The sequence below is a fragment of the Euprymna scolopes genome, chromosome 19 (genome assembly GCF_053919585.1).
Source record: "Euprymna scolopes isolate OS-2025 chromosome 19, ASM5391958v1, whole genome shotgun sequence".
NCBI lineage: Eukaryota > Metazoa > Mollusca > Cephalopoda > Sepiida > Sepiolidae > Euprymna > Euprymna scolopes.
Genome location: NC_136500.1, coordinates 139,841,448 through 139,857,069, shown reverse-complemented (window position 1 = coordinate 139,857,069; position 15,622 = coordinate 139,841,448). Strand labels below are relative to the sequence as shown.

The window sequence follows — 15,622 nt, the reverse complement described above, 5'->3', positions numbered from 1 at the left end:
AAGAGAATGTCCTTAATATTAGACCTGACCAGACCATGAATTAAAAAATAAATATTTTTGTAGACAAATATGGGTAACTGCTTGAGAGACATTATTACAAAAAGATGTAACACACTGGCTGGTGAAAAATAACATTAGTATTTTGATCTGCACTGACCAGACACTGGCTGACGATAACTAACTTATTATTGTAACCTACACCGACAGAACACTGGCTAGCTATAAATTACTTAGTATTGTGATCTGCACCTACCATACACTGGTTGGTAGTAAATGACTTATAAGTATTGTAATCTTTATTAACCATAAACTGGCTGGCGATAACTAACTTAGTATTGTGATCTGAACCCACTATACACTGGTTGGCGATAACTTATTAGGATTGTGATTTGCAATCGTCGGACACTGGCTGGCAGTATTCCATTTTCATGAGAGAATTCAGTATGGATAACGGTTGGTGCGATTTGGAATATTCCATTTTTATTTTAAAGTATGTTTACAAATACGATAACTGATGAAGCGACAAGCGTAATAATATATAATGATACCCATCAATTTTAATGTGAAAATCCTATCATGTCTGGCATAAGGCCACACAATGAGGATTAAACTCATTAAAGCCAGAACTGTTTGAACAATTAACTCTCATCAAACAAGTCACTGATGAAATTTGGGGACGAAGTTTCTTGCAAATAAAATTTACAAAAATGAGATTTTAAGACTTAGAAAATACTCAAAATTTCTTCAAGAACTTTTCGAAAAATTAAAATTTGATGAAAATAGAAATTAACATGATTGAATACAGTAAAGCAACATTTACTGCCTCCGCATTGCCAAGGTGATTGCATCATTTTCACTAAAAAGGGACAAATCCAACTATTTCCCATCCAGAAATTGATAAACTACACTTTCAACCTTTGGTAGAGCAATAGCAGATAATAAAACACAATTTGTGATAGCTCGCAATTGTGGAAATGAGTATGGATTATTTGGACGACTATTCTTGAGTGTTATTTCCATATTTCGGTTGATGCAACCTCCAAGTGTATCTCGCCGAACTCTGGAATCTTGCACAAAGATCTGTAGCGTAGTGGATAAAGTATTTGGAAAAATTCAATTGTAAGTTAAACTCTTGTGGAGTTTAAAGGTTCAATCTACAGAGCAGGGAACACTCAAAATACAAGTGCAAATTACTTAGGACTTCTACCCAGTCATGGCTGACGGAATGAGAACATGCTTTGTTGCGAAATTCCATGCAGATTCCCAAGTTTGATGAGATACACCTGAAGAAGGTCAGAGGTTACGTTGACCTAATTGGGAAAATCACACTAGAGAACAGTAGTCTGAAGAATTTAAATGATACAAACAATTTATTATAGCCCCCCCTCCCTTACAACTATTTAACAGCAGCAGTAGCAGCTCACAGTGTATTATCCTCCCATAAACTGAAGATAATAGCAAGGAGAGAGAGAGAGAGAAGTGGGAGAAGAGAGAGAGAGAGAGAGAGAGAGAGAGAGAGAGAGAGAGAGGAATCGATAAAATGCCAAGTTTATCCTTTCTCATGCAGGATATTCAATATATATTCATTCCATAACCAAAATTACCATGCAAGATCTCTCCCTCATATATATATATATATATATATATATATATATATATAATATACACACACACCCCCCTCCCTAAAAAAAAAAAATAAATAAATAAAATAAAAAGACTATGGGTTGAAGAAGAGAATTAAAAATTACAACAACAACAACAATAATAATAAAAAAAGCAAAGTCCAGAAATTGAGGAGGGAACCAGTTTTATTTAGAGAGTAGTAGACATATTTTTAGGGATGAGGGGGGGGGTGAAGGTGCACTTAAGTACATTGCACTCGTGACCAGATAATCAGGGATCAAAGGTCAGGGAAGGAGGGGAGTGCAAAAAGAGACTTATCTCCTCCCTCCTACATTGAAAAACCTCACCTCCCTATTTTAATATGAGGGGAGGGGGAGAAAAAACATTTAAAAAAAAAATTTAAATTTAGTCAATAAAAATAAATCAAACACGTTTTATTTTTGTAAAAATGTTAATTTTAGGAAAATAATTGTGGCTGCTGCTGCTGCCTGCTTGGATGAGAAGAGATTATTGTGAACCTTGAGCAACACGGTGAGGGTGGGTGAAGGATTCCTAACATAAACCAAGACGACCAGGATAATAAAAGAAATTTGCAAGATATCTAAAAATTAGATTCTTTTATTGGTGTGGGTGAAGCAACGGAATGAATAAGTGCACTTTAGCTAAGTGTTAGTATTTTTCTTTTGGAAGAGTTATATTAGAGAAAAGAGGAGATAATCCAAAATCTAATTATTTTAAGATTTATTTCATTATAGAAATTTAAAAAAAAAGAAAATAACTAGTTAACTTTTGCAAGCTATTGAAAAATAAAAAAAAAATTGCATTTCAAAATATTTTAATTTGACAGTTTTATTTTAAATTTAATTTTATTAAAAAGTTATCTAAAAAATACATCCATTTCATAAAATTCTTAACTAAATGTTATATTTTAAAATTTTAGCATTAATTATTTTGAAATATAGAATGCTACAATATATTTGTAAATTTTAAATATAATTTATTTTGAAATATTAAAAAAGATTTTTTTTTTAATTTAAATCCAATATTTTTTGTATTTTTTTTTTTTTTGTGTTACCTTGTTCCTTTACTGAACTTGTTCTGAACTATGAGAAAAATTTGGTTTGAAAAAAAAAAACAATTAAAATTTGGATGGTCTCCCTTTTTCCCTAATGGAATTCACCTTCTATCATAGATCTCACCTGTCTGTTTAAATGAATGTATGTATGCATGCCTAAAGGTGACGGATTTTCACGAGATCGGTATTGTTTTGAAGCTCGATCCTTCGGATGACCAATATAAAAAAATTGGCTAAAAACATTAATCCCTTCACTCTTAACTTGGCACTTTTCTACAAGGAGGGGGGGGGTCACTTTTTTCGCCGATACTTTCGAAAGTCATTCCCTCTTTTCGATTAACTAGCCTTAATTCAAACCTTCGCCACTTCTGGTTTGACGATGGATACAACAGCAAAGAGGCCACGTTTTTTCCCTCCTTCACGGTATGGGTTAGAGCCCACTTTTTTTTTTTTTTTTGCTCAACACACCTCAAAACACTCGAGCAACCAGGCTAGTCTAAAATAGAAAAGGCAAAATATGTGTGTTTGTGTGTCTAGCAAAAACTTCCGACATATGTGTCGGAACATGACAAAATTGGTATTTTTTCAAAGATCGATATCTCGGATGATAAATATAAAAAAATTGGCCAAAAAGATTAATTCTTTCACCGTCAACTGAACTGTTATCTGCAAGGAGGGGTCAATTTTTACCGTCGACTTTCTTGCAGGTCATTCAAGCTTCACATAAAACAGGTTATTTTGAACGCCTGTGACATCACAATCACTGTGGGCGCATTGATAAGAATGTTTGCTTTTTTAACTGTCTTTTCCTCTTGTGCATTACAGGTTTGAGCCTGCCTACTACTCCTAATTTCTTTTTTGTGCTCGTACGGGTACTCGCTTTTTTTATTTTTTAGGGCTTTGGTTGCTCAACCAACCCCCTTACACACACCGCAACACACCCGGGCAACGCTGGGCACCCAGCTTAGTCTGTAGATAAAAACAGAAAATACTTCCAGTAAGCTAAAGTACATTAGTACCCAAGATTTACAGCTGAGATTATAAGTTTAAAGCACTTGTATGAGTGATATAGCTTTCAGCACGCACATAAACCGAACTGGCTTTATATTGATCGACAAAATCACAAGAGACAAAAAAAAAAAAAAAAAAAAGTTTACTTCAACTATGTATGATTAGACTTTTGGCTAGGGGCAAAGTGTAATATCTGAAGTTGACTAAATTCTCTCCAAACTCTACAATAAATGCCTTTCCGAAGCTTGCTTTCCTGACCGCTGGAAAATTGCTTCTGTGGTACCAATTTTCAAGAATTCTGGTGAAAAAAAAGCTCATTCAATTATTACCCCATTAGTGTCTGCCCTCTCTTCGCCAAAATTTGAGTCCTTAATCAAGCATTAGTTCACCACCTCAGATGCTAAACTTCTTTTCGACCAACACTATGGATTTAGGCAAACTTATTCAACTGCAAATGTCCTAACTAATCTCTGAACATATATATCAAGCACTGGACAAGGTAGCAGAGGCTAGAGTAGCAAGCTTTGATAAATTTAAAGCCTTTGACAGCGTATGGTATGAAGATCTTATAAAAATTAAATCATCTGGTATTACTATTATATTGGTATTATTATATATATTAATATAATCAAATTCTTAAAAGAAAAATCCAGTTTACCCTCAATGGTTGTAGGTCAAAACAGTATAATATTAATTTGAATCTGCTACAGAGGTTAATCAATGGACCCCTGATATTCATAAACGACCTCTCTGATAAAATTGTCTCCGAAATAGGTAGTTTTGCTTATAACACCGTACTCTATAACAGACATGAGGAGAAAATGAAAGAACACATATTTAAGGCAATGGCTGAAGCCGTAGAAAATGACTTCCGGTCTGCGGTGGAATGGAGACATAAATAGACGGTAACATTCAATGCTACTAAGACTAAACTTCTTTCCTTTAACAATATTACAATAGACCTTCTCAACCACTGATTACCATGACGAATATTATGCTACCTGAAAGCTCTTCATTCAACCTCCTCAGCTTAACATTCACAGGCAACATGAATTGGAACAAATACATTGAAGACATTGCCAAGAGTGCTGCAAAAAAGGTGGGCCCTTGCGTGTATGAAAACTACTCACACCTGAGGGTATCCTAAATCTCTACAAAGCCACTATTCTCTCATGCATCTGGAATGGTACATCGACCACTAGTCTCTAGTTCTTAGGGTCCAGAATAGAGTTTCCAGCCTAATAGGTCCCGCACTGTCAACCAAACTCCAACCTCTGTTCCATCACTGCAATATTGTATCCTTGTGCCTATTTTACAAATATTCTAATGGGATGTACGAACTTGTAGCACTTGTGCCGCCTTGATGTAAATACTTCGACGAGCAGCAAAATCACATCCCTACATTGTAGAGATCCTTAATAGCTTCTTCCATTAAACTGCTAGACTTTGGAATTCCCTCCCATTTACCGGTTTCCGACTACTGACATGCAGAAGTTCAAGTGTAATGTGAACAGACATCTCGCTGCTCAACTCCCACATAGTAGCCTCTTGTGCTCAAGTGGCACTGTGCCTTGTTTGGTGTGATTAAGAGTAAAATAAAAAAAAATAAAAAATACTACACATTATCTTTTCTGATCTTGGTCAGTAAAGGAGAAATCCTAGATAGGAACAATTTTGAATTTTTGTTTCAATCCAGATTTCCCTTTTTAGGGGAAGAGATGGATCCCCCCCCCCCCACACACACATTAAAAACTAAGCTTGTGTTTCATAACGGGGAGGCAAGTAAATAAAGATGCTTGTTTATCCTGGGATTGAATGAAAAAAAAAAGCCTATCTCGTTTTATGCCAATCCGTTATCACCTTATTCAAATGTTTTACATTTTGTAAAATTCAATTTTTTTGCGATTCGATCCAACTGCGAGTATAACGTATTCAACAATTTATTCAATGAGATGGGAGGGGTTGTAGACAAAATGACATTTAAAAACGATAAATTTCAATAAATTTTCTAATCACTTCCAGACACATCTGTTGTTTCCTCGGGAATGATTTAGGGACAATACATTCTCCTGCTCTAATCCCTAAACTCTATATTAACATTTCATCATATATGTGTATGTATCGATTATTATATACAACAAATAAATGACAAAAGTCTATATTTCAAATTTCATGATGTTGCCCATCTTACAATTTATTCCTTTAAGTACGTTGACATTCACAATTCTTGACAGCAACTGTTTCATAGTGCAAAATCATTCAGACATATATATATATATATATATATAAACGATACTTATTTATATTGATATTTAAGTGAAAAATAGAATTTAAAAATAAAATAACAGGAAAACCTATCAATATACTTATCAGCGAAAAATATTAGTGCATGGCAAAAATTACTGTAAATAAGCCAGTAAAATTTTAATAAAATTTGCTATTCCCAATGAAAAAGCTGCACGGCATCTTAATATTAGAAGGGAGATAATCTATGTCATGCTGACTTGACACGACCGTCATTTAAACCGACATATTTCACTGGAACCTCAATATAAATAAACATCAAAAAACTATTTTATGAATTTTCAGAGCAAACACAGACCATATACTATTATACCTCCCTTATAATTTTTGAATATATGATTACAGGTGTGTTTGTGTGGATAGGGGTGTTTGGGGTGCTCAACAAATGATTAGTACCTTTGGTGGGGGGGGGGCTTGTCATGTTCTTAGGACAGCTCATCTGCCACTGAACCTAACTTGACACTCAGCTCTCACCTTTGGCTCCCCATAGCTGTCCTATGCAACAGTGGCCACACCCTAGGTACTGTCTTTGGCGAACTTGTTAAACCAAGTGAGGGCAGCCGACTGTTCTCAAACCCTCAGTGACTAAAATTTGACGGTTGTGAAGGCGGTGGCCGTAAGTGTTGGAGCACTTTGAGCAGGATGTGGCACCCAAAGAAGTCCTAGTCATCCACTGCAGCCTAGCAGTCTCCCATTGTAAAGGTACCCTGTGCTACTGGATCAAGATTTCCCAGACCGAGAGAGGATTACCCCTATGCACTGGTCTTCTCACTATAAAACCTTCACACACAGGTCAGTTTTGCAACTCATCACTCAGTGTGTGTGTGTGTGTGTCTCTATCTTCAAATTGCAAAATGAGTTTGTGAATAAGCATACAGACAAGTAAAACTTAAAGTGTTCAAAAGAGACTTCATTAGTCAGCGTGCTGCTTCATCGTTCAGTCAATTTGATGTGAGAATTCTCGTTACATTTATTATTTCATAAAAATGCTAGTGTAAAAATTTCTTAAAAATTTGTTTCTACTCCAGACCCCACCCCCATATTGAAAACAAAAATATAAAAAATCTTCATGGTGTACAAACCCATAACAGAATGAAAATCTCATATTCCAAAATTCATGTAAAATGATCAAGTGGTTTTATTTTTAACTAAGAAAATCAAATTTTATGAATAAGCAAAAAGAGACTGTCTTGCATTGCCATCTTGAAGAAACAAAGGCAAATAACTACAGAATAATTCAAACTTGCAAAACCAACCTTGTTCTCATTAATCGCTTAAAATCGTTTAAAATTGACATTTTCTAAAAATAAAACTGCTGGATCAACTGATGCGATTTTTGGAATATGATCTTTTAGTTCCATTACAAATATGTACAAAGATTTTTGTGTATTTTTGTTTTTTAATATTTGGGAGAATTTTGGACAACAAAAAAAATCTACCAAAATCAAATTTTATAAGCATTCAAGGAATAAAGGTTTTGATTGCTATTTTGGAAAAAAAAAAAAAAAAAAAAAAAAAAAGAAAAAAAAAACTCAACAATTCATATTAGACCTAGGTTTATGAAGTCCTATTAACCATTTAAAAATGATTTTATTTATAAAAATAAAACTTCTGGATCAATTTGTGATTTTTGGGATATGATTTTCGTTTCCTTGTGGATATTTACACCATGCATATCCCCGACAAACCCACCCCTTCAACAAAATCACACCCCTTCACTATTGAGGTCTGTAAATGTCAGAAAGCTTTCTACTCTAAATAACTTATTCCCTTGAACAGCTACACTTTGGAATTCCCTTCCTGCTACCTGCTTCCCTGACTGTACCGATATGCAGAAGTTTAAATGTAATGTAAACCAACATCTTGTTAATCTTTACTAGACATGGTCCCAAATAGTTGCCCCTTATGACCAAGTGGTAATATACCTTATTAGGAGTGAACGCGAGTATAAAAAAAAAAAAAAAAAAAAAAAATTTCTTTACTTTTGTTTTTAATATAGAGGGAATTCTGGACAAGTACCATAAATTTTTATCCATCATAATTATATATTGAAAGCAAAAAAAAAAAAAAAATCGGACTGGTCAGTTCAAAATTTAAATTTTATGAGTTTTAGTAGCAACATCTTCAATAATTTGAAATGAAAGTGAAATTTTTGAAACTGACAAAGTTTTCTGACTCGTGTATTATACAAACATCGAATACCTAATCTATTTTCAATAATCTCTCCTGTCTGTATGTGTGGGTGTAACGTGGCTGATACTTTATTTTTGTTTTTAACATCGGGGAATTCTGGACAAGTATCATAATTTTTTGATCTATCATAATTGTTTATTGGGAAAAAAAAAAAAAAAAAAAAAAAAATCAGACTAATTAGTTCAAAACGTAAATGGTAGGATTTTCGCTTTTCATCAAAGATTAAGGTTCTTTTTTGGAGAAAGAGGGGTGTATATGTTCAACATCAAAATGTTAAAAAAAAATTTGTTTCTGTATCTTGTAGCACATTGTTTTTAAATTTTGTTTACAAAATATTTGTAAGGAAATCATAGTTCCTTACTAAGATTAATAAAAAAATCCCACCTTGAACTTCAAATTTTTAAAATACAAAAAAAAAAAAAAAAAAAAAAAAAAAAATTCAGCATAAAAACCTATTTTATCTTTTCCTTATTTGGATTTGCATGATACAAAAATTTACAGTTTATCATTTTCTTCATTTTTGCAAAAAAAAAAAAAAAAAAAAAAAAAAAATTTTTTTTAATTAGCTTTCTAATCATTGCACCGTCGGTCGAAGAATTAAACAAGAGTTTAAAAAAGATGACAAATAGAAAGTATGTATGTGAAAAGGGAATGTGATAAAAGCGTTTCTATACTACAGGACACTTCATGATGCAGACGATGAGCACAAATTATGGCCTATAGACAAATGTCAAAGAGGTTTTTCTCTAGATGGACATATCCTTTTCAACCTGTCCTATGCTGATAACATTACTCTTGTTAATGAATGCACACATGAACTTCAACTTTTTGTCAATGTGTTAGCAAAGAATGCAAAGGAGATAGGATTAGAAATAAACCTAGAAAAAAATGTCTACAGCTAAATCACAGTTTAACTTAAACATAATCCATCACACAGGTCATCAGATTCATTTATTATGGACATAAACTGACTTTCTCCAGTGATCATGAGACATTAAAACACAATTGGGTTGGGTTGAGCGGCTTTCCAAAAACGCAGCACCATTCTAAAATCAAAAAGAGTGCCGATAACTGTTAAAGTAAAAGTTTATGTCCTCCCAGTAGTTTTATATATCTTGATAGAAACACATGAACTAAACAACTAGCCAATCGTATTGACGCATTTCAAAATCATGTAATGTGATTCATTACGGGACATCGCCAGATCGAAAACAAAAACAAAAAAAACAAACAAAATATCCACCCTCCGTCAAACTACTTCTCTACCCCCTCTATTTAATAAAGGATGAAGTACTGCTGCCACATCTGGGCAGGAGCTGCTAAAACCAGCCTATCCTGCCTTGACAGAGTACAAAATAGACTTTGTGGCTTAGTGGGGGATGCCCTTTTCTCTTCCCTGCAACCTCTCTCCCACAGAAGAGACGTTGCAAGCTTGTCTTTGTTTTATCGCTATTTCCATGGCAGGTGCTCGTCTGAGCTCCAATCCCTCGCCCCCCTTTGCCAATCTTTCACGAGAAACACCCGCCTGGCTGAAACTACTGTCAATAATTTTCCCCACTCTTTATCTGTGCCTAAATCCAAACGTAGATTCCATGAGCAAAGCTTATTTCTTAGAACTGCACGCCAGTGGAACTCTCTGCCGCTTGCCTGTTTCCCACCTGACTACAACTTGGACGTCTTCAAGTCCAACATAAACAAACTCCTGACAAACCGCCCCCTTAAGTAAGACACTATCAAAAACCCAATACTAATGATTACTACAATACTATCTCATTGATTACTGTACACGCAATAACCCTTATCCCTGAGTGGCCTTCGGGTTACCTCCATGTAAAAAAACAAAAAAACAAAAACAAAAGTAAAAACCTTTAACTTTTTGGCCATGTCAAAGGATCAACAATTTGCCTGTGAAAGTTGTTTTAAGGTATGTTAGAAGGTAAAAGAGGCAGAGAAAAGCCAAGGAGAAGGTAGAGAGAAAATGTTTTTGATTGGATATCTCTGAACAGTTGGGCATCCATAAACCAACCTGCTCTGAATAGGAAGGAATGGCAAGAAATAAGTCACGTGGGTTCACAATCCGCACCAAGTGGAAGATGCGACTTCATGATGTATGAAAGTTTAAGTTTCAAAGATTTTTTGAAGAAAATTAAGTCAACTATATTTTAAAATAGATACAATAACATTCCGACTTATATTTGAGAATAAGATGTGTGAAAAGCTAAATAAAAAATATATATATATATAAAAAATCAAGACTTAAGATGTCTGGTAAAAACATGATCCACATACGTATTTTTATTTATAGTGTTGGAACAATTAATCGGAACTGGAAAATTGGGAAATTTTCAGGGGCATCAGAATCAAGAAAAAGTTTAGCCTTTTTTCAGATTCCAAAAACGATTCTTAAATTTTTTTTTTCTTTGTACTAAAAGATGAAACGCATGTACTTATTTATTTGAAGATTGTTTATTTACAACAACAGGTCTGCAGGTTGGGATCCAGATGTAGTATTGACTTGCTAGGTTAATTTATTTTTTTATTGGTAAATTAAATTAAGTCAATTTTATTTGAATATATATATATATATATATAATTTCTGATGCGTACCTTAGAATAAGGTGTGCTGAAAAATATAAAAGAAAATACATATCTTGTTTTAGAAGAACTAAACAAAACAAAGGGAGGTACTTACGATATATGTATCTTATCTTTCACCAGATAAGTATTTTTATTCAACTTTCAACACATCTTATCCTTAGAATGTTAATCTGTATATTTTCAATATTTATTATATTGACTCAATTTCCTTAAAAAAAAAAAATATTTGTCAATAAGCCTCCAATCGTGCTCGTAAGCTGCGTCATGAAGTCACCTGTATTATAGAATTGGATGAAAATCAAAGTAAACAATTGGATGAAAAGTTTTTTTTTTTTTTTTTTTTTTTTTTTTTTACTTTTGAGAGACAAAAACAGTGCTAGCATTTTGATGAGAATAGGGAATCGATGGGTGTCGTTCAATGAGGTTAATGGCAGGATTGGGGGAGGGTATAATACTGTGTTGAGAAACATTGAAGGAATTACTTTGAAGTTACGGAGAATCCACCCAGCTTATCAAGTTCATCCTCAAAAAAGTCACGGGTGGTACGGCTTGGCGCATCAAATCTATCGAGAGAAGGACTGCTATTTGAGTGACCACTTGGAGCTTCCTGATCGATAACCGTCATATCCGACAAGACAGAGTGACTGATACCACTGGAGAAAAAAAAAAAAAAAAAAAAAAAAAAAAAAGAAAAGATTAACGCTTTGCATTTTAAAATTCATTAAATCATTTTCTTTTGCAAAGTAAAAAAAAAATAATTAGTGTCGAAATTTGATATACAGGGCACAGAGATTTGGGAAAATCTTTGATCGGTTTTCGGTCAGAAATTTGGCTGTTAAGGGGTGTTCAACGATTTGACCTTTGAGAACTCTACCAACAATTTTGGGTCTAAACGCTTGAAATTTTAGATATAGGTTCCTTAGGCATGGATCTAACTAAATAACTTGATTTGAGCCCAAAACAATAAATGTTAAGATTGACTTTTTTTTTTTTTTTTGCTCAACATACACCTCCAAACACCCGGGCAAAACTGGGCTGAAATGCTAGTATATATATATAACCTTGTCTGTGTGTGTGTGCAGAACAGTCTTTACCAAACTCTTGTCAATTTATTATCTTGAAAATTGATATATTGAGGATTTGGATCTGTGAAATAAATTCGATTTAGTTTCTAGTTGGTAAAAACAGCTAAAACAAAATTGAAAAAAATAGAACTTGGCAGGTGTAAGTCAACTTAAAGTTGTCTTCTACACATGCACAAAGATACATTTATGTGTTTCTAAAGTTGATTAATTTTTAAAGTTTTAATATTCATCTGTTTTTAGTTGAAACGGTAATGAATAATGCTGGAGCACTAATATTTTGATTTCGATTCTAGCTGATGGCACCAAAGTCATTTTTTTTTTAACTTTTGAAATCACTACTATATATTAGGTACAATATAATAATCAAAAGAGTATTGGCTTTATAATAATTAATATAAAATCTTCATAAATTAAAATATCATATTTAAGCATATCTTATGACCGGGCAACACCAGGTGGCATGTTAGTGACATAAAGAGAAGTCAGTCTAATTCTTAGAATAAGTCATCAATAGCTTTTATCTATATTTCATTCTGAATAGCCATTTCCTTTACATAAACGTTGCTCCATGTTGTCTCTTACATATTTAAACCACAAACATTAACAGTAGAAAAAACATCTGGCTGTTTCCTGAAAATTATCCATAGACTATGCCCGACGTTGATTAAGCGAAATTCAGAATTAGTTGTGACAACATTATACAATTAGTTCTATCATAATTTCTGCCGATATTTAACGACCGATTAAAGCACATAGCATACGAGTTGAAAATTTTATCTAATGAGATTTGTGCCTTTGAAACACCATAAACTTTTCCTATTCACAATGTCTCCCCACGGGGCAGAGTTAGACACCAAGGCCGTTTTTTAACGTGGAGAAAAGAAACAAAAATAATTTTTTTTTTTTTTTTTTTTTTTTACAGTGATCACCACTTATCAAGGCCCGGAAGCCACTCAGGGATAAGGGTTATTGCAAGTAGATTACGTTAGTGTGGAGATTCGATGAAGTGTTTACTTAAGGGGGCGGTTCATTAGGAATTTGTTAACGTTGGACTTGAACACATCCAAGTTGTAGTCCGGTGGGAAGCAGGCAGACGGAACAGACGGAAATTGTCTCAGTCGTGAAGGATTTCTCCTCCACCGACAGAACAAGAAATTGAAGTGCAGCATCTGAAGAACAGATGGTATTTATTTGCTCCCCCACTGAGCAAATTAGGCACAAGGCCGTTTTTAATGTGAGGTAAAAACCAGCTCCCCTAAAAGTAGGCAAAAAGGGGGCACTCTGGTTACCAAAAATAATAATTGTCCCAGTATAGAGGGTTTCCCCTCCATTGACTGGCACAAATTATCTTAAGTGCAGTATCTGCCGGAACAGATACTACACTTTGATCTTGTCCCGAAGGCCAAGTAAACTTTTATTGTTGGAGTAATACATGTTTTGTCTGAAAAGAAAAAAATCATGAGTATACTATACATTATGTAGCAAGCACGTACTTTGCAGTTTATAGCAAAAGAATAAGGTGTAAATAATCGCTACTGAAATTGGATAATCACCTGTTGGTTGCCCATTGAAAATAAATGTTTCAGAAGCATACAGTTTATCAGGCTGCATAGCATTTTTAATTAATGAAATCCATTGGAATTCCTTTTCTTGTTATGTAAAGAACAGAATATGAATGCATATAACTGGCTAGTTAGAACCAAATATTGATTTGTTAGATGCAATGCTATTTAGGTTGATTAACCACTGAAAATAAACCGAAACTGTCATCAGGCTGCATAGTATCCATAAGTGAAATCGATTGGAATTTCTTCTATGTAAAGCACACAGACTATGAATGCATATAAATAACTCAGCAGAACCAAATATTGATTTGTCAGAGGCAACCTGACTGACTTTTCTTTATATATTAGAAAAAAAGAGATGCTCATAAAGATTTATTCCATGTCATTTTGTTAGCATTAGATAAAAGAAACACAAATTGCAATCCTTCATGAAAAAAAAAAAACAAACAAACTTGTAATGAATATTTTTATATATACTTTTTCAAAGTGGAAATTTAAATTGGAAGGTTGACATTCAAGTTCAAATAGCATTTCAAAACAAAGAAATTCCTTAAAGAAAGCATTTATTGGAGGTTAGATACAGCATCAAAGAGGATGCAAATAAAACTCACCGATTTCCAGACAGACCCATCCCCAACCGTTCAAGCTGCTCAGCTTTGTTTGGGTCTGTTATTTTCAACTTTTCTTCTTTCCTCTTCATTTCGACATCATGATCTTTGTAAGCAAGTCGCATACTCGCCCTTAATAAACAGAAACAACAAACTGATAATATAATAAATGTATTAGAAATAAAAGACTGATAAACAAATACCCTCAATTTTACACAAAACTAGAGAACCATTGATATTTACTGCCTGCCTTAAAGACAGCAAACTCTTCCATCTTATTCACTAATAACATGCATCTGAAATAGCGGTACATGTCCAGAAATCCCTCTATATTAAAAAACAAAAATAAAAAATCTGTACAATGTACGTACCTGCGACAAAAAGAATATTATATTCCTAAAAATCACTAAAATTGATCAAGTTGTTTTATTTCTGAAGGAAAAATCATTTTTTTTTTTTTTTTAGTGATTAATGGGAATTTGTAGGTATTACGACAAATTTAGTATTAATTATTGTTGAATAATCTCCCTTTGTTTTTGCAATTTTTTTTTTTCTAAATGGCGGTAAACAGTCATTTTAGATACTCCAAAAATTTGAATTTCATTATATAAAAATAAAACTAATTTATCAATTTATATGATTTTTGGAATATGATTTTTCCATTTCATCAAAAGTACATGCATTAAAGTTTTTTCTTTATTTTTTTTAATATGGAGGAATTCTGGATAACCACCAAATTTAGATATGTTAAAAAAGGTTATAGTGTACGTATCCGTTTTGGACTGAAGATCTCCGAAAAAAAATTTAATTTAATTTGATCAAGTATTTTTTTTTTTAAAGTGAAAAAACATGTTTTTATGAGAGCACGTTGAAGTCAGCCATTATGGAAATTTTTTAACATGCCATGGGGAGATAACTCCATGTAAAGCGCTGCCACTCCCTCCCCATCCTTAATATTAGCTTTTCTTTCTTAAAAAAAAAAAAAAAAAAAAAAAATCAAACCTTTTGCTCGGTATCATAAAAAAAAATACTGATGAAATTAAGTAAAAAATTTTTCCGGAGAACTTTGTTCCATAACAGATACGTACAATATAATCTGTTTTGGGTATTTTCATTTTTTAATGTCTTGATTAAACTGTATAAGTACCAATAATCCTAATGATGACAAGATTTAAGAAAAAAAAAAAAAAAAAAAAAATTACATTTGTTTTACTTCATCGTCTTTAGACTTGTTGGCTGCCACTTGACGTACGGCTTCAAGATCTTCTCTTTCTTTATCCAATTGTTGAGCCCTTGATTCAAGTTCGTTAAAGTTGGTCTTCACGCGGTGAGCTCCAAGACCTTTCTGAAATTAGAAATTAACAAATCATGATTTTTGTCAAGAAAAACAAAATGTCTTTTATAATACAAGAAGTTTGTCAAAGCCTTGATACGTCCCCATTTACTTGCCACTTTCCTACGAGGACTAAGTTGGTCTGTTTAGTTAGGAGATATCCAAGCTCTGTAGAATAAAGGCACTTTGGAAGGGACAAAATAAAACTACCCCAGTCAAGAAGGATT

At 33.3% G+C, this 15,622-nt stretch overlaps 1 protein-coding gene across 1 annotated transcript in view; it reads right to left on the bottom strand.

Moving 5' to 3' along the window:
- The window catches only part of LOC145240001 (ADP-ribosylation factor GTPase-activating protein 2-like), a 114,852-nt gene that overhangs the window by 21,081 nt on the left and 78,149 nt on the right, over positions 1-15,622 (bottom strand). The window contains exons 6-8 of the mRNA XM_080103588.1: positions 15,265-15,407; positions 14,066-14,194; positions 11,287-11,457 (exon numbers count right to left, since the gene is read on the bottom strand). Coding sequence (XP_079959714.1) covers positions 11,287-11,457; positions 14,066-14,194; positions 15,265-15,407 — 443 coding nt within the window. The remainder of the gene's footprint in view (positions 1-11,286; positions 11,458-14,065; positions 14,195-15,264; positions 15,408-15,622) is intronic.